The sequence below is a fragment of the Canis lupus genome, chromosome 14 (genome assembly GCF_011100685.1).
Source record: "Canis lupus familiaris isolate Mischka breed German Shepherd chromosome 14, alternate assembly UU_Cfam_GSD_1.0, whole genome shotgun sequence".
Taxonomy (NCBI): Eukaryota; Metazoa; Chordata; class Mammalia; order Carnivora; family Canidae; genus Canis; species Canis lupus.
The window spans coordinates 52,173,291-52,199,347 of record NC_049235.1 but is presented as its reverse complement, the minus strand read 5'-3'; the positions used below and the strand labels follow the sequence as shown (position 1 = coordinate 52,199,347).

Sequence of the window (26,057 nt, the reverse complement as noted above, 5' to 3'; positions counted from 1 at the left end):
TAACAAAGAATCAAGGAATAAGCTCGTCTATCATACACTGTTTTACTACTTTCAAGAAAACTCAAACATTTTTATACACTGAATCCCCAGTAATCCTTGTTGAGCAATCACCCATAAATAAATTTCATGAAGACGTACCCATCTATAGAAAAGGAGGTGGGCGGGGGTGGGGGTGACTGGGTGATGGGCACTGAGGGGGGCACTTGATGGGATGAGCACTGGGTGTTATTCTATATGTTGGCAAATTGAACACCAATAAAAAATAAATTTATTAAAAAAATGTACCCATCTATAAATTTAATATGTAGATTAACTCATTTCTCTCGTCTTCCTCCTAAAACCCCAGTAAAAAAAGCAGAATAGGAATAAAAATTACAATACTACAAGAATGAAAATTGAAAGAAACAATGCTGAACAAGATTTCAACAAATGTGCTGAATACGGAAGAGCTAGTGGTTGTTAATCTGCCTTAGCAGACCTCCAGAGGCCCATCACTGATGGGGGAGGTGCAGAATCTTGGCAGGCTCTAGAATTCGAGGAAACAGGTAAGGAGCTAAATACAGGAAGGTAATTTCATGAAGATTGGGAAACTGTTCTAGAAATCTCCCAGAAAGAAAAATTAATGAATGAAAAGTAAGGCCAGAGGCTCAATCCAGCAGCTCTAGTAGGTCATGGGGTTCACACACAAAACGTGTGCGCATTCAGTTGGGTTTTTTTGGCGAAGGCAGTGAGGAGGACAGTGCAGGGCAGGGTTAAGAACTTACAAATACTTTCCGGGTTGCCGGAGGCCACCAAAGCACAGTATCACACAATTTTAGAAGAACACTAAAGAGCCCCTAACAAAAAAACAAGTCAGGAATAAAAATTACACATCACAATGCTTTAATTAGAATAGAGCAATGCCTTCGAAATTCTTAATTTGATGATCTAGCTAAAATTTAAATACCAAGCCATGCTACCTTTCAGACGTGTAGTACTCTTAGAAGTAACTGACCTCCCCTGTACCCATCACCGGAGTTATTGAAGGAAGTGTTCCACTTTAGCAAATAATCTAGTAACAAAGACAGAGGGTCCAGGAAACGCAGACTCCCAACATGAGAGGAAAACAAATCACAGGGTGAAGTCTCAGGAAACAGCTGTATACATGAATGAGACCAATTAGTTTAGACTGAAACAACTAAGTATGCGGTTGAGCTTTGACCAGTTGAAAATAATTTTAAGTTTTACATATTTGGGGCTGTTTTGGAAGCAGTGGTGATGTGTATGTAAAACCAAGACCAAATGTTGAGAATGGAAATGGAAGCACAGTAAACTAGTTCAGGAAGGAACATAGAAATTTGGTCACTATAATGCAATGATGCCAATTTAATGCAAAAATACTGGAGAATGGGAAAAAAGTAAAAAGGCAGAAATCTTCATGTATCAAATGGGAAGCTGTCAGACGCCTAAACACAGTAAATTAATAAATAAGCAGCATAAGACTATTACTTAGAAGTCTGAAGCCAAAGCACTAGCAGAAACCTCAAGTCTGAAATGTCCCCCGAGAAAAGGACAGAGCAAGGAGCGTTCTCCCTTACCATCCTCGCAACACCACTGAGCTATGTACATAGATCACTTTAATAACTCATTATTTAAAGGTATATACATACAGGCAACTGAAGATTTACGGGGGAAAAACACTCCTTGCAATCTCTTTTCCAAGGTTCTAAGCTACTTGGGAGTACAAGGAGGTGAAAGCACGCAGACTCAAGTTCCTGGATTCCAAGGTGGTCTTCCCCGGCACCGGAGCTGAGGGATGGGACGCAGACTCCCAGAGGCAGAGAGACTCCACAGGCCACCGCGTGTGCAGGGAGGGGTCACATCAGACCTCCCAGGAGGTGTTGAGGAGGAGAAAGAGGAAGAACGCTAGTTTGGGAAGCACCTTCACTGACTTGGGTTCTTCTCTACAGTGTACATGCTTCAACCGCCCTCTTATTACTGTTTTCTACACTAATACCAAAGAAATCAGTAACTAGAATCCCAATGATATACTACACTATTATTCTACAGTACTACTCCCGGTGACATGGCTACATTTTTTTCATTTATTCTTATGCGTCCAAATATACAAAGCAAGTTTTGTCTCACTCCCTATCTAGATTGGTCACTGTGAACTCTACTTGAAACTCATAACTATTTCTATTAGGAAAGAAGCACTTCTTATGTGAAAAATCTTTATTTCAAAATACAAGAATATAGCAGATAAAATGTGTTAGTACCCTCAGAGGTCAAGGTTAGCAGCCTTTCTGGCGTATGCTAATTCTTCATGAACTCCCAACAGCTGGACTGAATGACCTTTAAGTGCAGCTGTAAGGTCTCGTAGTGTAATTCTGTTGATCCCAGTGACAAAATTAAATTAGGTTCCATTTAAAAATTAAAATATAGCAGCTTTTCCAGAAGAACTAGCTCCCAAAACTGTATTCAGAACTTGCCTAACATCTTAAGTTAAATGCCTCGTATATTTACACCATTATAATCAATATTTTTGGACAACCACAATCAAGAAATTTAACCTTGGGTAATAGTTTTCCTCATTGTGAAATACTGTATTTTTGTTCTCTCATAAATAGAAAATGCCCAAACATTACACTTTATTTATGTTTAATGATTTACAGAGAATATTTAATAATCAGAACTCACCATTTGCAATATTGCAACATTAAATTATAATATAACCCCTGCTGCTACAAAAGCTATCTATGTTGACCCAAGATAAAAACTGTCTCTAGTTTAAATACATTAGAAATTAAAAAAAATATATATTAGAAAGTGGTCTTTAAGTGCTGAAAATCTAGAAGAATTCTCCAACATCTGCTCTCTTATCTCGACATTTGCTTCGAGCTTTTGTTCGAGCTTTGAAGGCTGCAGAGTTATACAGGTGCTGAAATGGAGGAAAGGAAAACACATGTGGATCACTAAAGCTTAAGGTATCCTGATAAAGAAAAGGATGAACAAAAATCACAGGAAAGAAATGAGCTAACTCAACTTTATCAATATTTTAAATGTTTATAAAACACATACACAAAAAGAACAAGGGGGAAAACACATAATAGATGATAGCTATTCTGTATTAAGAAAAAATATTAAAAAAAAAAAAGAAAAAATATTAATCAAATATGTAAAATACCAAGAAAATTCCAACAAAAAGTTAAAAAAAATGCATCATTTCATCTGATCAAAGCAAAAACAAATCATGAACCAAAGTGAGCAAAATATCCAATTAATTAAAAGAACATGGAAAAAAGCAATAAGCTTCCATCTCGATGCCAATTAAACCAACAAATGTTTTTAAATCCTAAAACTCAATGCTGTCAAGAATGTGTGTAATTGCTATGTGCCTTTGTTCATTACTAGAAACAATTCAAAATGATAGAATAACTTTAGAAGGTAATTTGGCAGTACATATGAAAAAGTAGTAATCCAGCCCCATATCCCCATGTGAAGAGAAAAATTTCAAAAGAGAAATAGTATGTAAAGATACTAATATTAAAATACCCAACAATCAATTACATGGCCATATAAATGATTAACTATAAAAAGTCTATAAATCTAATTAAGCACTTCAGGAGCACCCGGGTGGCACAGTCAGTGAAGCTCCTACTCTTGGTTTTGGCTCAGGTCATGATCTCAGGATTATGAGATCAAGCCTGGCATTGGGCTTCTTGCTCAGGGTGGAGTCCGCTTGGGATTCTCTGCCTCTGCCCTTCCCCCAACTCACACGCTCCTGAGCACACTCTCTCAAACAAGCAAATTCTTTAAAAAAGTTTTATATATATATATAAAAATTATATATATATATATGTACATATATATACAAAAATGTTGCACTTCACACCCACTAATATGGCTATAATTTAAAACAAAAACAAAAAAAGGCACAATACAAGTGTTGATAAGGACATAGAAATTGGAATACTCATATACTGCTGATCGCAATGCAAAATCAGTCCCTACAGAAAACAGTTCCTTAAAAAGTTAAACACAGAACTACCATATGACCCTGCAACTCTGCTCCTAGGTATAAACCTAGAAGAACTGAGAACAGCTGTTCTAACAAAAACTTGTACGCAAATGTTCATAGCAGCACTATTCACAATGGCCCAAAACTGGACACAAGCTAAATGTCCATCAATGGATGGATGACTGGATAATCATGTGGTGTCAGCCACACAATGGGGTTTCATTCAGCCACAAAAAGGACTGAAGTACTGGTGTGCGCTAGAACATGGATGACCCTTGGCAACCTTACGCGAAATGAAAAAAGCCAACAATAGGTCACACGATACATGAGTCTATTCATAAGAAATATCCAAAATAGGTAAATGCAGAGACAGAAAGCACACTAGCGGCTGACAGCAGCTGGGGGGAAGTGGGAGAGAGAATGGGAAGTGAATGCTTAAAGGGTTTAGGTTTCCTTTCCCAGCGATGAAAATATTTTGAAACTAGACAGACAGTTGCAAAACATTGTTGAGTGTACTAAATGCTCTGAATTGTACACTTTAAAATAGTTCATGTTATATGAATTTCACCTCGGTAAAAACATAAAAATATAATTAAGAATTTTGAAATGTTAAGGAAATTTTGAGGAATGTTACAAATTCTCTGAGCACATATTTCCTTAACTTGCAAAATGAATCTGGTACTTATTAAGTAGGTTTAGTTGTCAGATATAAAAGCACTATGGACTTATTCTTAAATATAAAAGGCTAACAGAACAAGAAAGGGAGAGAATTTCTACGTTAATGGGATTATGGATAAAATTATTCATTATCACCCCTCCATACTCTAGACGCAGTAAAGTTTCTACAATTTTCATACAGCTGTTCTGTGTCTGATACAGCATGAAGCACTGTAAGCCCAGACTCCACTAAATACCTATTTAGCCCAGACTAAATACTAAATACCCTCCCCCCCACCTGGGAGAATCAAAGCTTTGGCTCTGCTTTTCTTCAATGCATTTAGTCTTGAGGAGAACAAAAACAAAACCTACCCTTTCAAAACGAGAGATCTTCATTGTTTTAAGTGTTGCAGCATCAAGCATCACGGGGGGTCCAAGCTCAAATACATTACGAAGGAATTCATTGGACTTTGGTAAAACAGAAAGGAAATAAGGCTCATTATTAAATACCAGCTCTTTTTTTATTACACAGAGTGAAATCTGATTAACGGAAGTTATGCAGAGCTTATAAATAAGCACTCAGGTCACTTATTTTCTGTTTCTAAGACTAAACTGTTTCCAATGCCTCGAATCCGACAAAGTTATGAGGAAAGCAACAGTGCTCTACTAAATTTATAGATGATCCACCCGATTTATACAATACAAAAAGAACAGTTTATTTACTCAATTTTACTTTTAAAAAAATGTCTCTCATGAATAAATGAAATCTAAATAAATAAATAAATGAATAAATAAATAAATTATAGTTCTGTATCCTGCTGAAAGTATTCTGCACAACCAACTTCAAAAGCCCATTAAGAGAACATTTAAAGCTGCTCTCTCATTTTTTTGAATATTTTTTTATTGGAGTTCGATTTGCCAACATATAGCATAACACCCGTGCTTATCCCGTCAAATGCTCCCTAATTTAAAAGCAAACACACAGAGAAGTCACTCACTCACCTGCAAATGATACTGCATCCCTGATCCAAGAACTTCCTTAAAGGTGTCATAGGTGTGTTTTTTGACCCAGCAATCAATATACATTCGTTCAGGACCAAATTTAACAGTTTCTGTTGGAAAATCCCGTTCCTAGCCAACAAAACAACCAAAATATTAAGAGAAATTAAGATGGCTTGAAGAGATACATAAATATAATTTCTAAATAGACACATTTACATGCTGAGGTAAGAAAAGATGATTTAAACCTGATACCTCCATCCCTGAGATGTGAATAGACTAGAAAGTACTATCCTAATATAAGGGTGTAAAACTTGCCAAGTTGTCATAGACTTGGCACAACTGAGTTCAGATAAATAATACTGGCAAAACCACATTGTTGTGAATGTCTTTAAATTTCAAGAGCACTTGATAAACTTGAAGGAAAAAAATCAGATATCTGTACTGATCTGCCAATGGGGGGTAAGATGGGGAGGGAGGAGGAGGAGGTTGCAAGACAAGTCAGAAGACAAGATGTCCCCACACGCCAGCGATGGTACTGAGAAGGGAAGGGATCAAGAGAAGACAAATGGGGTTAAGACACCAACCAAAAAATAAAGGACCACCAACTAGACGACTCCAAGGGTCTAAGAGCAGGTTTACTAAGAAAATGAGAGGGGGCATCCCTGGGTGCCTCAGTCGGTTAAGCGTCTGCCTTCAGCTCAGGTCATGATCCTGGGGTCCTGGGATCAAGCCCCGCATGGGCTGGGAAGTCTGCTTCTCCCTCTCCCTCTCACATTCTGCTTGTGCTCATTCAGCTTTCACTCTCTAACAATAAGGAGGGAGGGAGGAGGAAAGGAGAGGGAACAACTGAGTTTAAGACTTTAGAGATGGAACAATTTTGCCAGAAGATAATTTCTGAGAGGGAATCAAGTGAACGGAAATAGAGAAAATGTAAAGATCATTGTACCAAATACAGAATAGGGTTTTTCAAAACACAGAGGAGTCACCCAGAATAGGGGCAGACCTGGGATGAAAAAGACCTGGCCGCTCCATTGTTTGATGAATGAGGACTATGAAGAGAAAGCAGGTAGCGAACAGTGGATCACCACAGGGACGGGAGAAAGGAGATGGAACCTGAGCACGCCAACTGCTTTCCCCACATCTACCTAGCTCCTTTCTTTGTCAGCAGACACGGCATGTAATATGGGAGAAAAGAACGTGAACTCTAGACTTAACAACTTGCCGGCTTGTCAATTTGGTAAGTAATTTAACTGCTTTGGGTCTATGCCCCTGCTTGTCAGGTGGGGCTTTCCCTGCCTGTACCACAGTTGTTAGATGTGTGAGATAAACCTGTGAGCCTCATACAGTGCCTGGTCTGTCACAACAGTTCAAAGAAACCCACAAGGGTTCTACTATTTCAGCCGTCCGTATTTCAGAAAATACTAACACACCAGGAAAGAACTCCCTCCTAACTCATCCGCACCCTTACCTACTCCTCTCCTAAATCTCTCCAGTTCAAGGCAAATCATACTGTTTACATCACACTCTCAATCTTTCGTTTATATTTTCAAATGTTCCCTCTCCATGGGTTCCTTCTCCCATAAACTGATCCAGCATCTTCAACAAGACACAATAACAAACCCTCCCCCCAGTCCACTGATCAACTCTCTTCCCGTTTCAATTACAATCCATTTTTCAAAAGACCATCTTCTGGGCAGCCGGGGTGGCTCAGCGGCCGGGGTGTGATCCTAGAGACCCGGGATTGAGTCCCTCGTCAGGCTCCCTGCATGGAGCCTGCTTCTCCCTCTGCCTGCCTGTCTCTCTCTCTCTCTCTCAATAATAAATAAATAAAATCTTAAAAAAAAAAAAAAAAAAAAAAGACCATCTCCCATTTCTTCACTTCCATTCACTCTTCAATTCACTTCCATCATGTTTTTCTGCCATCACTCTGCTGAAGCTGCACTTATAAAGGTCATCACCAATGACCTACCTGACAAAGCCCACTGACACTTTGATTCTTTGTCCCTTGCCCGATCAGCAGCACTTGACACAGTTGAAAGACAGCACAGTAGGTTCAAATTCCAGCTATGCTACTTACTGATCTTTAACTATGCCTTTAGTCTGTTTTTCCTTAAAAAGATAATTCTGTTGCTTAAGTGTTATAATGGAAATGAAATAAGAAAACTGAATGTCAAGGGACCTAACATATTGCTTGCTGATTTAAGAAATACATGAGCTTAAGGAAAGATTTCTGGAGGAAAAGAAATGATAAAAGCACCAATAACTACACCTAAAAGGGAAAATTCTCCTCTAAGCAAAGAAACAAAAACACTTAGCAAGGCTGTGAGGACAGACCTTTTTCATTGGCAGGTGCACTGAGGCAGAGCACAGGGAAGCCAGTCAAATGGAAGGGGAGAAGCAGAAATCCTGAGATGGAGAGGAGAGGGTGCATAAGGCCTGGGAGGGAGAGCACCACAGGTCAGAATCACGAGGCCAAGAAAACGCTTTCACTGAGTGGTGCTGGGCAAGAGCGACAGGCACACAGAGACCTGTTAGAGCTGGTGGACACGGAGATCTGGCTTGTGTCTAAGAAGAATCAGTGCCATGTGCTGTGGGTGGCTTAGGCTGAGGGGTTTGTCACAGGGTCTGCTCACATCCTGTTTTGACTCTTAAAAAAAATCTATTATCCAGAGAGGATGCATCCAGACAGAAAATGTGACGTCAGGTCTAATCCAGAAAACCCACAACACACCATTATCTTCTCTTTAGAGGCAACATCCCAAGAGAGGCGTAGTTTGTAATTATTCAAGAAAACAGCTTAATTTGGGGATACAGCCACACTAAAATTTTAAAACCAAAGGGATCAATTGTTAATATAGATGTCTGCTCAAGTTTGAGGATTTTGTTTTGTTTTTTACATTATAAAAAACCAGAGTAAATATACAATATTACTGTAATGAAATGACAGTTAGCATTAACCAAAATGTTTAGATCCCAGAAGATCTCTAAACTATTTTATACCCCAGGCTTTAGAAGAAAGTAGTTCTTAAGCAGGCTATGTATGAGAATCACTGCAACATTTCAAAACTGCACCTGCCTTAGCATCTTTATTTTAAATTCCCATTCTAAATTTTCATATACGTGTCAAGTTAATGACTCTTTGGTGACATTCTTAACTGAACTGCTCTATCAGATATAGCAAGAAACCCAGATATTTATTCTTTATATCCAAGAAATATTTCTTACCTGGCCAACAAAACAAACAAAAAATTTTATATTCTCCACAGTAAAACTGCTCTTATCCTACAGTTCCTTTTAACCATGCATTCTGTTCAAATCCCTGAAGGTTTCTAAATCAATTTCTTTGCCAGGCAGATAGAAACAGGTTAGAACACTGTACAAGGTTCTCAAGCATCAGATGATAGGTTAGAACACTGTACAAGGTTCTCAAGCATCAGATGATTTTAAACCCTTATTTAAACACTGGGTTTGGGATCCCTGGGTGGCTCAGTGATTAAGCATCTGCTTTTGGCTCAGGTAGTGATCCTGAGGTCCTGGGATTGAGTCCCACATTGGGCTTCCTGCAAGAAGCCTGCTTCTTCCTCTGCCTATGTCTCTACTCCTCTCTCTGTGTCTCTCATGAATAAATAAAATCTAAAAAAAAAAAAAAAAGAATATTAAAAAAAATAAACGCTTCTTTGTTATTTCAGTTTTTAGCACCTAGGCTTCCTAGGGAGAATACAAAGGTCTTTCCTTAAAAGTACTGAGGGGTAGGAAATAATTTACTATCCATAAAAAGCACTGTACTTAGTATGTACGTGCTAAGTACCACAGCTTAAATGATGGCAAGTACAACCACCTGAAATACACTTTTGTAAACTATGAATCTTATTTTTTAACATAAAAAAAAAAGTACCTTTATGTGTCAGAATTAAATTTTCCTTAGTTTAAAAAAAAAAAAAGTTGTTGGGACACCTGGGTGGCTCAGCACTGAGCGTCTGCCTTTGGCTCGGGGCATGATCCTGGGATCGAGGATCGAGTCCCATATCGGGCTCCCTGCATGGAGCCTGCTTCTCCCTCTGCCTGTGTCTCTGCCTCTCTCTGAGTCTCTCGTGAATAAATAAATAAAATCTTAAAAAAAAAAAAAAAAAAAAGCTGTCTTTATGTCTGTGTTAAAAACCTACTCCAGGTTTAAAATGAGAAAATTATTTTGATGAAAGGTAAAATTAAAAAAAAAAATGACCCAATTGTCCAGGTTAGCCTAAAACAATCTCATTTCAAAATGAGTAGCAGGCGCCTAGCTGGCTCAGTTGGTGGAGCATACTGACTCTTGATCTCAAGGTAATGATGAGTACAAGCCTCACAGTGGGCATGGAGTCTACTTAAAAAAAAAAAAAAAAAAAAAAAAAAAAGGAGTAGCCATTAGAGAGAGCATTAAGAGACCTACCTCCACTGCCCTCAGGATGTCTCTGAACACTGACCGCTGCTTTCTCTTGTCCACTTTGGCACGGTGCTTGTTTCCATCTGTAGCCAAAGCCCTAAGCATCTGAGTCAAAGATTCCATGTCTTCATAAAAGAAGTCCTGGTCAGGAAAAACAATTTTGTTTAGTTCGTTATTTGGGTTCTTTTCCACCCCCAACCTTTCCTAGCTAACAAAGAATACCTAGCAGGGGTAGAAGAATCACATTATCTCTGAGCTCTTTAGAGATCTTGGCATACAGGCACACGTTAAAGCATTTATAATATCATGCAAAAATTTTAATCCAGAAATGCTGACTACAAGATGATATACTCCCACTAAACAATTAACATTCCCCTCCCAAGTATATCCAGATACATTCAACAAATGCTTATTGTGCTCCTACCATATCCAAGACATTTCTGAGATTTCAAAGTTCAGTGAAGATACCACAAATACGATAACAACGTCTATTCTTTGGCACTCTTCAGTCCCCAAAGCACACATCCCCAGAATTCCAAATATTCTTATTCTAAAAGTACAAGCTATCAGTAATGCCTAAAGCACCCTCATTTCTAAAAAATCTTTAAATCAAGTGCGCAACTCAAGTAATTAAATTACTCAAGCTAAGAGAAAATATTTTAATCCCCTTTGAAGAGAAGCCACGAAATATATTACTATTTGCTACTACCTTGGTTTGACTCCCCTCCAACAAAAAATTATCCAGCCCAATAATATATCAACATGCACAGTTGAAAAAACCCACTGTAAACGACCCCTGCAATCAGTAAAACTCAATCTAGTTTTACAGTCTGAATCACGGAGTTCAATAGCACTAACTTGGAAAAATAAATGTTAAGTACTGTAGGGAAATTTCTCCATAACCTTTTTGGGCATTAAAAAGAAAATGTAAAACATAAAAAATAGTCCATAAAATAGCATCCAAAAGCCAATTTATTGGAGTTTAGGATAACTCTACAGTAAAACTATTCACCCAGGGACAAATGAAAACCGGGCTCTCGGAGACACATACCTTAACTCTTAGCAATAATAAAAAGAAAATAGCGTAATCATTAACACACAAGGGGGTGTGTGGGTCGGCCTCCTTCCTGCAGCACCTCCCCTCCTTCCTGCAGCACCTCCCCTGTCGCAGGTTAGGTGGGGGATAAAAAAGGAATTGGGGAAGGTCTGTCTATATTTTGGTATATTTTCCTGAGTCAGTATGTTATGTGGCTGCCAAGATCTGTTAACTCTGCCCGGTAAATAGTCTATCTTATTACAGATTATCCTAGAGAGCTCCTAAAAGGCCACTACTAAAAGATGACTGCCAAAGAGGGGGACGTAATCCTCACTTTAGTGAACAGTTACAATAGCTACCGCTTACACTGTATCTATCCTATGTTCTCAACAACCCCATGAGGTAGTTACTATTTTATTCTCCATCTTAAATATACTGATACTGAGGCATAGAGAAGTTGCTCAACATCATCCAACTAGTAAGGGTGGAAAAAGAGATTTGAACTTGGGAGAGTGACGCAGAGTACGCTCTTACCAGTTTGGTTATAGAACAAACATGCATAATGCACTAGAGAGCTCTCACAAACAACTCCTAATTCCTCATGTCCACTTAAAACTATGTTAGCAAAAGGCTCTGAATATTTCAATGCTATGAATTTGCTACCAAAACCCTAATTTAAATGAGCCTATATATACATGAACACTTGGTTTAATTAATTTTTTGAACACCCTATAACTACTCCCACCACCACCACCACACACTGGCTCCTTTGAAAAAGCTTAACAAAAATAGCAAACAGAACACTAGGTTCTGTTTTGTAATCCATTCATTTTTGTCCTTAGACAAGGACTTATCCAAACATGTTTAATTTGATCAGAGTTCCCCTAGCTATCTTATATGATTTATTAAACCCAGAGAATATACAATACGTGGGCAATAATAAATGTATGTTTATGAAATTTTTTAAAAATTCAACATGTATCATTTAAACTGCATTATCACTTTACTTTTAAGATACACTTCAAAGGAAAAAGAGAAGAAATTACCATTTCTAGCCAGTAGAAAAACAGAAGATTAAAAAATTGGGACATCTGGCTTCTATGCCTTGAGGTTAAGGAGCCATTAACTAGCTCAATAAAATTAGATTGATTGCTAAACTTTAGTCCAATTTCTCAAATAAGCAGATTCATTTGCTACTGAAAGCATTAATAACTTCTTTCCATTCCTACCTGCTATCCTTCAAAGAAAAGGGGATAGGCTGGGGGAAGCCTAAAAAAGACGTGTCTCGGATATTTCTAAACATAGGACTTGAATGGAATGAATTATTAACTGTTAAATGACATCTTTAACTCCAGAGAAGGTTTCATTCCAGAAATATAGTCTTTGTTCCTACACTAAAAAGTAGCTAATAAGTAACCCAAGCTTCAAAACAGGGGACGTGAAATGGGGTGACCAAATGTCCCCCGTTAGCCTAAGATGAAAGGTTTCCTGGAACAGAGAACTCAGTGCTAATCCTGGAACAGAGCCAGGCAAACTGGTAAAGCTGATCACCCATTACAAACTCAAATACCTTTGAGAGCCAAATGGATGTAACAAATATCCATGGACAGTGGGGGGGACTGCAAAGCACACATCCTAGTCCAAAGGGCCATGTTTGCTCCTAGCTTTGGCTCAGAGAAGTTAAACAACAGTGACTAAACTCATCGGATCTCAAACTCATGTCAATTTAGTATCTCATCCATTTGTTTGACATTTATTATAAAGCATCCGTGCCTCAATCACCTTACTGTGCCCTGTGTCTGAGAAATCCCAGCAGATCCATACAGACTGCAGTAAACAACTCTCTCCACGAGGAACAGTGTCCCTAAACTTGAGTTCTCTAGATAGCAAGAGTTAAGTGTAATTAACTAACTATAATCAAATGTTGTTCTACCAACCCCTACCGGTATATGCTCTTAAAATTATTGTATCCGGGACGCCAGCATGGCTCAACAGTTTAGGGGCTGCCTTCGGCCCAGGGCATGATTCTGGGGTCCTAGGATCAAGTCCCACAAGGCACTCCTGTATGGATGGAGTTTGCTTCTCCCTCTCTATGTCTCTGCCTTTCTCTTTCTCTCTCTGTGTCTCTCCTGAATAAATAAATAAAATCTTAAAAAAAAAAAAATTATTGTATCACCACTGCCAAGAGGCAGGGCAATCACTTGATTCTCAAGGTGGCCGTACTCCAAGGTTATCATCAAATTCTTCATTATGAAGATAATGATAGAATAATGGTCCCTGCGACACAATCTTTTTCCTCTATCCATCAGATACTTACACTCTCCATCCCTCTGGCCAATTCAAACATAAGTGCCAAAGATTCACCAGCAGCTATTCTCATGTTGACATCATCAGAAGAGAGGAGGCTTGGAAGTTTATGGAAATGCCTAAAAAACAGTCATTACTGTGTAAACACAATGAATTATGCCAATAAATTTTGTTTTTATAAAATATGAAACTAAGAGTGCATACATCTCGAGCTTTTTCTTCACTTCACTGATTGGGCATATGGTCAATAATAATGTCCACGCAAGAAGCGAGCTGATATGAAGCCCTGTATTAGGGGTGTTGCAAATAACATTAGTGTCTTTCTCTTTTAGATAGGACTTGGTGAAGACATTTTCCAAACATTCCAATGTTGAATACAGCTCCTAATGTAAAAGAACATGAAATAAAAAAATAAAAATAAAGAACATGAAATAAGGTAACCACCTTAAATTTGAAATGTGCAAATAAGTAGAGTCAAGGGTTTTCTACTTACAGTAATGTCTTCTGTAGCAATAAAACAGCAAACACCAAAGCAAGTTGCACACTAAAAAAAAAAAAAAAAGTAAATACAGACATTAGTATTTGTAATTTTCTTATTATTTCTGCATCTTCTTGCTTTTAGAATTCGATGTGGAAGTTTTCTCAACTACACGACTACACTGGTCCCAAATATAGAATGAAAAGAGAGAGGGGTGCCTGGATGGCTCAGTCAGTTAAGCATCTGCCTTCAGCTCAGGTCATGGTCCCAGGGTCCTGGGATGAAGTCCCGTGTTGGACTTCCTGCTCGGTAGAGTCTGCTTCTGCCTCTCCCTCTGCACACCATGCCCACTCATGCTCTCTCTCGCTCTCAAATAAATAAATAAAATCTTTTTAAAAAATGAATAAAAAGAGAGAAAGAACATAGGATCAAGAGTTAGGGGAAATGGGGCAGCCCGGGTGGCTGAGCCGTTTAGTGCCACCTTCAGCTCAGGGTGTGATCCTGGAGACCCGGGATCGAGTCCCATGTCGGGCCCCCTGCATGGAGCCTGCTTCTCCCTCTGCCTGTGTCTCTGCCTCTCTTTCTCTCTGTGTCTCTCATGAATAAATAAAATCTTAAAAAAAAAAAAGGGGGGGGGGGAATGGGTTTCACCCAAACTCTGCTACCAAACTGAGAGTATGACCTTAGGAAAGTTATTCAATTTCTCCTAGGTCTTCCTTCATTAACCCAACAGACCCTTTTCAAACTTCCAACTCCAATTTAAAGACAGAGATGAAGTTTGCACATTGGAGATAGAGAAGCCTACTCTATTAAAAACCTTAAAAACACAGTGTTTGTTATAGGTTTTGAAGCACTGAAAACCATTTACATTCATCTGTTTTTACATAGACCCTATTATGAAAACTTCTAAAAAAAAAATCATTTTCCAAGAAATAAGCACACCTGGAGAAGAAATCTCCTAAAATTTAAATAATTGTCTTTGGGGCATCTGGGTGGCTCAGGTCATGATCCCAGGGTTCTGAGGTTTAGCCCCACCTAGTGCTCTCTGCTCAGCGGGGAGTCTGTTTCTTTCTCCCACTCTGCTTTCCCTCTGGCTTGTAGTCTCTGGTTCTCTCTCTGTGTTAAATAAAATCTTAAAGATAAACAAATAAAGGTCCTCAAACTTGCCACCTAAACAGGGATCTCATTGATTCAGATTTCACTTTTTTCCGAATATGTTGAAAAATGTTCAGGAATCTTATAATTGCCTTTTGTTAGGGGGAAGAGGGGGCTCAACAAGTGATTACACTAGAGGACTACCATACCAAGGTATAAGTTACCAAATAAAATGGAGCTCAGAATACAAAATTAAAAAAAAAAAAAAAAGCAAAATTTATATACAATCTGCTTACAACAAAAAAAAAGAGCCATTAATTTTCAGAACACCGTTCTCAACAAATAAATCATCTGAAAACAATTTAAAATTTGTGAGTTTTTATTCTCCATTTCCGTCTTCACTTTAAATTTTCTCGTGCTGTTCTGAGTGCCACTAAGGCATTAAGTCTTTAAAGTCACCATTCACATGCCCAAGTGCCTGGTATCATGAGGACATTTGTGGCACTAATCTGCTTGGGATCACAATTTTATTTTCTTACTACATCCTGGTAAAAACTAAACATAGCGGGGATCCCTGGGTGGCTCGGCGGTTTGGTGCCTGCCTTTGGCCCAGGGCGTGGTCCTGGAGTCCCGGGATCGAGTCCTGCATCGGGCTCCTGGCGTGGAGCCTGCTTCTCCTTCTGCCTGTCTCTGCCTCTCTCTCTCTCTGTCTATCATAAATAATAAATAAATAAATAAATAAATAAATCTTAAAAAAAAACTAAACATAGCTAAAATTAAAAAGTAGTCTAGGTATTATTCTCAGTAAAGGCAACTTTCAAAACTTTCAATCTGTAAATCCTTGTTCTATGCAAGCAGCAGAGGCAAAACCACATCTCTTCTTTTGATGCCTCTAAGTGAAAAAAAAAGGTAGCTTAACAATTAGAACTAAGCTAATTAGTCCCATTAGCTGTCAAGTATTTTTTTTTAATTCACAGCAAGCATCAAATGTATTTAAAAAAAAGACAACAAACGCACATGTAACAAAAATTAACGGCTCACTACAAATATCTACCCAAGTGTTTTCTGTCGAGCATTTTAAAATACCTCTACCGTCCCACATGATTCAAAAGTTGCATGAAAATCCAAAAAGAGGGGATAAAAATGTAAAGAGCAAAAGTTTAATTAGCTATTTGGGGATTACTAACTGCTAGAGGGCAGAGATTCCTATGAAGTTACCAAAATCCTATTTCTTTGCCTATGGCGAAACAGGTTAACTATCCCCAGCCTCTACATAGTCGGTAAACCAAGCAACGGGCCACTAAGTGATGTGTTGTGGCCTGAGCATCTATCTGCCTTCTTTCTTTCCCCACCTAGCCATCCTAGCTGCCATACAGAGGACCTAAAGGTAGGGCCGAGAATAGCCACCCACGGACTCTGCCCACTTACACAGTGATATGAGCAAGAAATAAACTTATTAAGCCCACTAAGATTTCAGGGTTTATCAGACACAAAGATCAACACCATTTACTTTAAGTAACACTAAAGAGAAGGCTAATGTGAAAAGTCAGTATTAAAAAAGTTTTAAACCTGAACTGTTTTTTTCTTAGGAAAACAACTTAAGATTCAAATCTACTAAGATTAAATTCTTAAGATAAAGATTCTTAAGATCCATTAAGATCCAAATCCACTTTCTAAACCCAGAAGGATGTTTGTAACAATCACAAAAGCACACCAAAAACAAACCCCACAATCTAAAGTTATGGGTGATAAATATCAAATTAGAGAATGAAAGGTTTTTCAAATCCCATGACATGACTAGATGAGTATCTCACAAGTTACAGATTCCTACATCTAATACCCAAATCCACCCATGGAAATAAAGCATTCAGCTTTTTCATAAGGACTTGTAGGCCACAGCAGCCAATTTTTTTTTAAATACCTATTACATTTCTTAGAATAAAAAATAACCACCCAATAAACACTGTCTAGATCATTTAAGTTCCTATCAAAATTATTCTTCAATCATCCTAAATAACTCAAGATAGTATTTCCTATCAGAGTATGCCCTTTGATTGCAAAGACGTAGAAATCTGCTCTATCTGGGATGGTCTGTGGCATCTCAGAAAATTTAAGAAAACAATTGTCGTATTAAGTCTGCTCACTCTGGGATCCCTGGGTGGCTCCGCGGTTTAGCCCCTGCCTTCGGCTCCTGGAGTCCTGGGATCAAGTCCCACATCAGGCTCCCTACATGGAGCCTGCTTCTCCCTCTTGCCTGTGTCTCTGCCTCTCTCTCTCTGTATATCTCTCATGAATAAATAAATAAAATCTTTAAAAAAAATCTATTTTAAAAAAATGTAACCTTCCTAGATCATTCATTAGAGTATCTGGGTGTCATTCCTAGATAGGTTTAGAAATTTAAAAAATCATATACTTACTGTTTGCCTAGCCTGGATACTAGCTGTTCCATCACAAATTATTTTCTTTAGGATTGGTCCAAGAGTTTTTAAAACCTCTTCACTTTCAATTCCAGGGCCCAATTGAATACAAAGAACAGATGCTAATGCTGCAGCTGCACGCTGCTCATCACTCTTACCTATAAGAAAGCAAAGGTGCAAACATGAAAAATTATTTTGAGAAGACTTAATAAAAGAGCAATTTCCCTAATTTGTACAATTCCAAACTATCATCTACCATTTATAAAATCCCATAATATGTTCTAAACTTTGACATGAGCTGCAAATATAGTGAGCTCAAACTCTGGAAACAGACCTGACTCAAACCCTAGATCCACCACTTATTAGCCAAATGACTTACAATTCTTATTCTCAAAACATATTTCTTCAGCAGTGAAATGAAGATTAACACTGCTCTTTAGGGAGTAGTGTAACAAATCAGCAAAATAATATGTTTCAAGCTGCCTTGACCTTCCAAATCTTTCATGTACTCACAGAACAGTGCTCAGGTAGTCCCTGAGTTAATTGCTCAAGCATTTCAGATGTAACCAGCCTATGAAGTAAACTAAGCCTTCAGGGCTTCCCCTCCTCCAATTTTTTTTTTTTTATATAAACAAACAAGGAATTAAAAATAAATGATTCTTGGAGCACCTGGGTGGCTCTGACGGTTAAGCATCCAACCCTTATTTTGGCTCAGTCATGACCTCAGGGTTGTGAGATCCAGCCCTGGGTTCCTCTCTCCCCTCTCACTTGCATGTGTATGCTTTCTCTCACAAATAAATAATTAGAAGCTTTTGAAAAAAACAATAAAGTTAAAAATAAAGGATTAAGACCATACAGAAATTGCAGACACCAAATGAATACCTGACAAATTAAAAATTTATAAAATAAACAGATCGGAATATAGTTTTTAAAGGTCATCTAATCCAGCTACCATTATAGGAAATAGTTCCAACGTAAACAACTCAAAGCCTTTGTACTATCTCAAAAAAGTTGGCTCTGCTCAACTATACCACAAGAAGTTATATAACCTTAAACCAATCTCCCGTTTCCTAGGCCTTTATTCCGTACAATGAGAGAGATGGAATAGATGTAAGGTTTCCAAATACCCATTCATGACAAAGCTTTCAACTGAAGTAAAATAAGAAAAACAAGGACATAACCTAGTAAGCTCATTCAATTTAAAAGAGCACGTGTGCTTCCCACATTTCTGGCACTAGAAATATTTTGTTAATAAAGACCTAATGACAGAAGGTCATTATTCTCACAATATTCTTACTTGGCAAAATAATTATGCTGGCATGGCATCTCTAGGTCGTTTTAATTTTGGTGGTTCCTAAAGCTGAATGAAGTCCAGTAATACCAGACTTAACCTTTCAGATCTCTCTTCATTCTTAAAAGTTCTATGATCACAACAATATGAATTCTAGAATTTCTATCACAGAATTCTAGAATTCAAATATTCTAAAGGATATCCTGAAAAATGATGTCATTCACAGGTATAATTGATGTTTTCAGTAACCGCAAGGGAAAATAAGCTATGTGATTATAATACTTTTTAAATTTCAGGAGAATGAAGTAGAATGGCTTTTTTAATAATAAGTTTTGTGAAAATCTGACACAGGTTTTCAAGACTTTCTTATATATGAGAATGGTGATCATCTCTTCCAATACAAAAAAGGATGGCAATCCACAATTCGAGTTTCAAGCCGTTTATTACATAAACAAAAACAATACTTCTCACAAGTCTCATTTTTAATTTGAATTAGCATGGCATATTCCTTGACAACTCTAAAGTTGAAAGAGTGAGCCAGTCTTCCATTTCCCTTAATAAGCACCAAATCCCTTTTTAGTTTGGTGCCTCTGACTCAAAAAGAAGGTTACCTTTCTTCAGGCAGCGCTCAATGCTGTCTGTCAAAGTCATTCTTCGTTCCAGAATCAATTCAGAAAGCATTTTCGAAGCGAGTGCATTTTTAATGCCTTCAAGAGCTGCTTGCCTGGTCTTCGCACTATTTAAAACAAAACAAACAAACAAACAAAAAAACAAAAAACAGAAGATCCATTTGGAGTGTACCATAAGACAATGACTTGTAAAAACTTCACTATTTCCCTCAATTTCTCTTCATAGATTTGTAGATTTTTTTTCCCTCTATCGCTGTCATCAAGCTCTAACCATTTTTCTTTAATTTAATTTTTATCCATAATTCATCTTATTACACAAAAGACATAAAAGACATGTTCTATATGACATATTTAAGTAAGCTCACTTTTTTTGATGCTTCAAAAGTCTAGAGTTCATATGTGAATCTTCGGGACTTTTTAATTATTATAAGTCAGCTCTAGAACTACTATGAAATATGAAAATTTAGCTTTGCTCTTTTTTCTGTCTGCTACATAATGAACAGAAAAGAGGCTTAAAGCAAAGTTTACCTGTTCTAGCTGAAGAAGAACTTTGAATCCAACAAATCTATTTCAGTTGTAATCATATATAGTTTAATGCCATTATGCTAGAATAATGACTAACTTGAGTCGATCTAATTTCTAGTGGCATGTTCCTATCCACATTAAAAGTCCAAAGGAATAAGAAACATTAAAACATCCAAAGTAAATAAATCAAGCTTAGAAAAACATATTGTTAAATCAGAAAACTGCACATTATATACGTAGTAGCTGATCAGAATCACACAGAATGAACAGAATTTCCAGTATCTCCTACCTCTTATCCAGGGTCAAGTCAATGAATCCCTTCAATTTATACTCTAAGTCTTCTTGAGTTCCTTCCTCATCAAGGACTTCTGGTCCTAAGGAATAATATAAACTAACCATTATAATTTAAGTAGAAAACAAGCAGGGAACAGTGATAGTGTGCCTTAACTCTAAAAATTCTTCTACCTAAAACATCCTTTTATCTAAAGTTGTCCATTTAAATTTAAAACTCATACCATCTTCAGCAAAACTGGAAGGATCGCTGTAACCACTGCAATGGCTCATTGTCTCAATCGATGCATCCTCATCACTAAAAGGTTGAACGTTTCGATGTTGGCCACCTATTAGGTAAAAGAAAGTGGAAGTAAATAACTGTATTGCCATATGCTCAAATATTTAACTTGAGAATTTTTAAATTTACTTAGCAGAAACCCAGCACTAAAAACCCAACCTTATTTAAGAAAAGGGATGATTATGCTACAAAAAAAATAAATATTCTTAAATAAGTCAATTCACCTGTTTTTCAGACCATCAACTGTTTACAATATACATCAACTTCAGAAATGTATCAAAAACTGGTATTATGGCTGAAAAAATGATCTCCAAAACATGACTTCAAATCATGAAAACTACAATAGACCCAGAAATAGAGTGTGAAATTAGAGAATAAGAAGTTTATTTTTCAAGGAGAATGAGCTTAGCAAACACAAACATGGCAAATGGGTTAATTTTTAAGTTACACACCATGTGTGAAGAACTAAGACATTAAGAGACAGTAGTTTTAAAGATAACTTGAATTAAGAGAGGAAAAAAGGAGGGGCAATGGGTGGCTCAGTTGATTAAGCATCTAACTCTTCATTTCAACTCAGGACGTGCTCTGGGATCAAGCCCCATGTAGGGCTCTGGACTCAGTGCACAGTCTGCTGCTTGAGATTCTCTCTCTCTCTCTCTGCCCCTCCCCCTGCTCGCTGGCACGTGTGTAGGCTCACTCTCAAATAAATAAATATTTTTTAAAAAGGGGGGAGGAGTAAAATAGAAATTTTGGTTTTTAATATAGTATAAAAGCCTGTTAGATAATTCATCTTTAAAAGAAAGGTTAACAAACCCAACAGTTTATTTTTATTTATTTATTTTTTTATTTTTTATTTATTTATGATAGGCACACAGTGAGAGAGAGGCAGAGACACAGGCAGAGGGAGAAGCAGGCTCCATGCACCGGGAGCCCGACGTGGGACTCGATCCCGGGTCTCCCAGGATCACGCCCTGGGCCAAAGGCAGGCGCTAAACCGCTGCGCCTCCCAGGGATCCCCAAACCCAACAGTTTAAAAACATCAGGGCTGTTACTAAAAAATAAAATATTAAAAAAAAGATTTATCTCTATACCTAACTTGGAGCTTGAACTCACAACGCTAAGACCAAGAATCGTATGCTCCACTGACTGAACCACTCAAGTGCCCCAAAATAAAATTTTTTAAAACTAGAATCTTTCCTCAAATTAATTAAAAATGAATAAATAAATCCATAGTAATGTTTTGTTTTGTGGGGATTTAATATTAACAGAAGTAATGCTCAGTCATGAATTACATTGAGCATGGAGTTAAAGTAAGTTCCAAATTCTGCCCCCGAAGTGACTTTGTGTCACCTGATTCACCTCTGAGCCCAATTTTCCTTATCAATCAAGTCAAAGATTGCATCAAATATCACTAGGTGCCTATATTCAAAAAATTCATGGCACTTAATTACCTTTAAAAAAGTTTTTTTTTTTAACCCTCTAGGTTTAAGCTTGCTAAGTTTAGGGGTTTTTGGAGTTTTTTAAAAATCAAGAGAGAGAATTTGGCTGATTTTTAAATCAACAGAAGGTGCCAAGCAGCCTTCAAATTTATTTGGTATCCCAAAGGAGTAACTTTGCCAATCAAAGTAGGAAAGCATAAAGAAGCCAAGATACCATAATGTATTAATCAGAGTGCTTAGGGCAGGAATAAACAACCCAAGACCTATGATATCATACTCTATTTCTGGGTCTATCTTCATTGTCTTCATGATTTGAAGTCATGGGGATAGTTCAGAGTCATCTGTTTACTACTACTAATACCTAGTCACAAGTCAACTCATTTTTTTTTTCATATTCAGTCTACCTCTAAACTGCCAAGAAGAGTATTCCTATATAGCTCCTACTCAGCTCCTTTCTCTCCGTTTCAGTTTCCAAGACTCCAGAGAAAGAGAAGTTAAAGAAACAGCCAAAAAATCAAGAAAACCCTGTATGAATGCCTGATACCTAGATCAAAGTCACCCACCTTGCCATCTCAAGTAATATTAATTAGGTGGCACTCTAGACACATGAAGTCTTTATTTCTTAGGTTTACTTAACTAACAAGGTTTGGTTCTTTCATAAAAGATGCTTTCTTTAAATTAAGTGCAATGGAAAGTATGCATACTTGTCAATTTTATCAGCTTTCTAGAACCTTTCACTAACTTAAAAGAGAATTAAATGGAAAATCAACTGAAGTGAAAGGAAAGTTGGTTATCTTTTGATTGTACATGTTAAAATCTCATTTGAATCCCAACTCTTCTAGATATTTAAAAATACCAACAAAGTAAGCAGCTAGAAAAGCACAAGTTTGTGACAACTTTCCATCTCTTCTCAGTTATTTATTCATTTATTGAATAATACAGGCACTTGGAACCAAATTCAGATTTATTTTTAAAAGATTTATTTATTTATTTATGATAGACACAGAGAGAGAGAGAGGAAGACAGAGGGAGAGGGAGGGTGAGAGAGAGAGAGAGAGAGAGAGAGAGGCAGAGACACAGGCAGAGGAAGAAGCAGGCTCCATGCAGGGAGCCCGATGTGGGACTCGACCCCGGGACCCCAGGATCGTGCCCTGGGCCAAAGGCAGGCGCCAAACCGCCGAGCCACCCAGGGTTACCCCCAAATTCTGATTTTAAAAAATAAATCGCACTGCATACTCAACTCACCAGAGGGAAGCACGGATAACAAGTTCTAGTTTAAATTTCGAAAGATATTCAAAGCCTGTACAGTTTTATTTGTTTTTTTATTTTTTTTTTGCCTGTACAGTTTTATAAACTAATTGAATTCTTTTCTATTTGCTTAGATATGCTAAATCAAGTGTTTAAATTCACCTTTTCTACTGAAAATATTGAAAAAAAAAAAAAAAAAAAAAAGCAACAGCAATAAGGCTGATGGGAGATAAGGAAAGAGCCTGGAAGCACATTTTGAAAGGCAGCCCCCACCACCACCTGAGGTTATTCTGTTAGTACCAGGAAGGAAGGAAACTTGGGAGCTTCAGACGGAATAAAGGTTTGTTTGCAAATCGAGGAAGCCACTAATAACACAGTTACAATTTTTAACCTGACTTTGGCTTGTTGTTTCATCATTGTTTGTTCCACCAACAAGAGGTAAAACTTAAAAGGAAAATAAAACGAAGAAGGAAAAGCTGAAATACAGAAAAGAACAGAGGTATTCCCTATTCACACACAGCAATGAGACGCTGCAACAAGCAAATTTTGTATTTTACATCTTGATCACGAACCAATTTCATGAATACCGACCGCGGGCATACAATCAAGGAGCGATATGAAGAAAAGGGAAAAACTTCAAGTATGGTAACCCATTCCTATTGCCAATGTTTAATGCAGGAACACAAGTGCTCGTGCTGCTATAAATCCTAAAGGAAAGCGTTTTATTTACTTATTTTTTAAGATTTTATTTATTCATGAGCGTTTTATTTATTTATTTTTTAAGATTTTATTTATTCATGAGAAAGAGAGAGAGAGGCAGAGGCACAGGCAGAGGGAGAAGCAGGCTCCATGCAGGGAGCCCGACGTGGGACTCGATCCCGGGACTCCAGGATAAGGTCGTGGGCTGAAGGCAGGCGCTAAACCGCTGAGCCACCCAGGGATCCCCCAAGGAAAGCGTTTTAAATGCCACTTTCCAGAGATCTTTAACAAAAAACTGGACTGTTTACTAATGAACGAAGGCCTATCACTCGGAGGGTCGGATTAGCAATTGTGTTGACAAACACCTCACGGCCAGTAGTAGTTCCGATGGGCCCAAATCTGAGAATATTCCAATGCTTAACTGCAAAAATCTCAACCAAAAAAAAAAAAAAAAAAAAATTACTAAATGGGATGATTTCACCCGGTTGAACACTCGATTTGAGTTCGGTCGCGCCTCCTAGGACTTTCCTGCTTCGAAGTCCTTTCTCCTTAAGCCTAGAGTTAGCAGGAGAGAATCACTAGTTCATCGAAGCACCTACTCATCCAGGAAAAGCTTCACCTTCGCAGAGACCACACACACGCACACACACACACACACACACACACACACTCTACGGTCGTGGCCACAATTGCAACCTGAGCTCCTCAACACGTCGCCCGTCCGGGCCTCAGGGCGCAGAGCCTACGGGAGAACAGCACAAAGGAAGGGGGGGGGGGGGGAGGTCGCCGGGCCGCCGGCTGCAGGGGGGGGGGGGGGGGGAATCTCCGCAGGTGCCGGTTAGCAGCAGCAGCACAGCCTGGGCTGGGACAGCGGCCCCGCCCCGCCCCGCCCCGCCGCCAGGTGGACTCGCGGGCTCCCCAGGAGGCAGCGCCCCGGGATGCCACGGGATGCCACGGAATGCCACGGCGCCTCTGCGTCCCCCGCGTCCCCCGCCGCACCGCGCGAGGCCGGGCCTCTGACGCAGGAGCCCCGCCGAACCCGCCGGACGCTCGGCATCCCCGAGAACCCCAGGTCGCGGTCGGGGGGCCGCAGGCGCCCACTGACAGCCAAGCCGCACATCCTAGCTCGGCCCCACCCTCCGTGGGGGGAGGGGGGAGCTCCGAAGAGCGAGCACCAGCTTGGGAAAACGGTGCCCCCGCCGCTCAGCGCCCCGTCACCCCGGACCCCAACCCACTCTCAGGCCCCAGGACCTACTCGCGCCGCCCCCCGCCCTCCGCCCTCCCTCCCCGCCCCCAAGGCCGGTGCCCAAGACTTCGGTTCGCACGCCAGATCCAAATCGCGCGAGGTACCGCCCCCCAGGGCACTCTGGGAATTGTAGTTCGCCAGCCAGGCAGAGGCGGCCGGCCGACGCTTACGTCCAGACGGACGGAACTACAAATCCCACGGTGCCCGAAGCTAGCCGGCCCGGCCGGCCACCGGGATGCCGGCGGCGGGGACACCCCTTTACCTGCTGTCGCCGCCGTCGCTGCAGCTGCCCCTGAGCCGCTGCCACCACTGCCACCGCGGTGGGGAGCGTTCCGCTTCTTATTCTTCGGCATCGTGGGACGCCCGGTGCCGCCTAAACTCGGAGCGTAGCGAGGATCAGCCGATGGAGCTGCACTTTTTACTCGTGCGTCTGTGCGGCGGGCGGCTAAGAGGCGAGTCTTCGGCTAACAACAGAGGCGAGAAGCGGCGGGGGTACGAGTGGGCGGTGGCAGCAGCAGAAATCCCCGTGAAGAGCTGTGATCGGAAACGATACATGTTTCTCTCTAGCGCGGGAGCTAAGGCGGGGCGGTGTGGGCCACGACGCCTTAAGTAGCAAGACCGCCGCCTGTCGTCACCATATGTGGGCGGGACTCGAACGCCGACCAGCCAATCCCTATAGATCTCCCCACCAGAGGCCCGCCTCCGGCGGCCGAGGGACGCTGACTACCAATCCCATGTCGCAAATCTGCCAGCGGGGCCCAGCGAGCAAGTCTTCGCTGCCGCACTGGCCTCTGGGAAACGTAGTACGCCTTGGTGGGGACGCTCCTGCTCCCTCCTGCCTCCCGACTCGTGACCTCTCCCGTACTTCCCAGCGGCCCCGCCTCGGAATAGCCTGAGTTGTTCCCGGCGATGAGCAATGGAGCGAGTATGCCTGGTGACGACGGCCAGCTTCCAGCCGGGAGCCACGCCATCCGCTTAGCTCATCTCTGGGTCGCGG

At 39.7% G+C, this 26,057-nt stretch overlaps 1 protein-coding gene across 1 annotated transcript; it reads right to left on the bottom strand.

Moving 5' to 3' along the window:
• Positions 1–865: 865 nt before the first annotated feature.
• Positions 866–25,639, bottom strand: IFRD1 (interferon related developmental regulator 1). Its single transcript, XM_038557380.1, has 12 exons — positions 25,323–25,639; positions 20,373–20,477; positions 20,147–20,231; positions 19,315–19,439; positions 17,413–17,570; positions 13,916–13,966; positions 13,627–13,805; positions 13,433–13,541; positions 10,086–10,220; positions 5,660–5,788; positions 5,030–5,125; positions 866–2,920 (listed from the first exon to the last, which is right to left on the bottom strand). Exons 1-12 carry the CDS (start codon positions 25,411–25,413, stop codon positions 2,831–2,833), a joined length of 1,353 nt encoding a protein of 450 aa, XP_038413308.1. The 5' UTR covers positions 25,414–25,639; the 3' UTR covers positions 866–2,830.
• Between the last annotated feature and the right edge of the window lie 418 nt (positions 25,640–26,057).

What these genes read in the sequence shown, in the direction of transcription:
- IFRD1 (XM_038557380.1), bottom strand. Translation starts at nt 25,413, where the DNA reads ATGCCGAAGAATAAGAAGCGGAACGCTCCCCACCGCGGTGGCAGTGGT. An exon ending in TTGCTACAGAAGACATTACT is followed by an intron (nt 13,806 to 13,915) that starts GTAAGTAGAAAA and finishes CTTTTACATTAG; the next exon opens with GAGCTGTATTCAACATTGGA. An exon ending in AGATCTCTCGTTTTGAAAGG is followed by an intron (nt 2,921 to 5,029) that starts GTAGGTTTTGTT and finishes CCTCCATTTCAG; the next exon opens with CACCTGTATAACTCTGCAGC.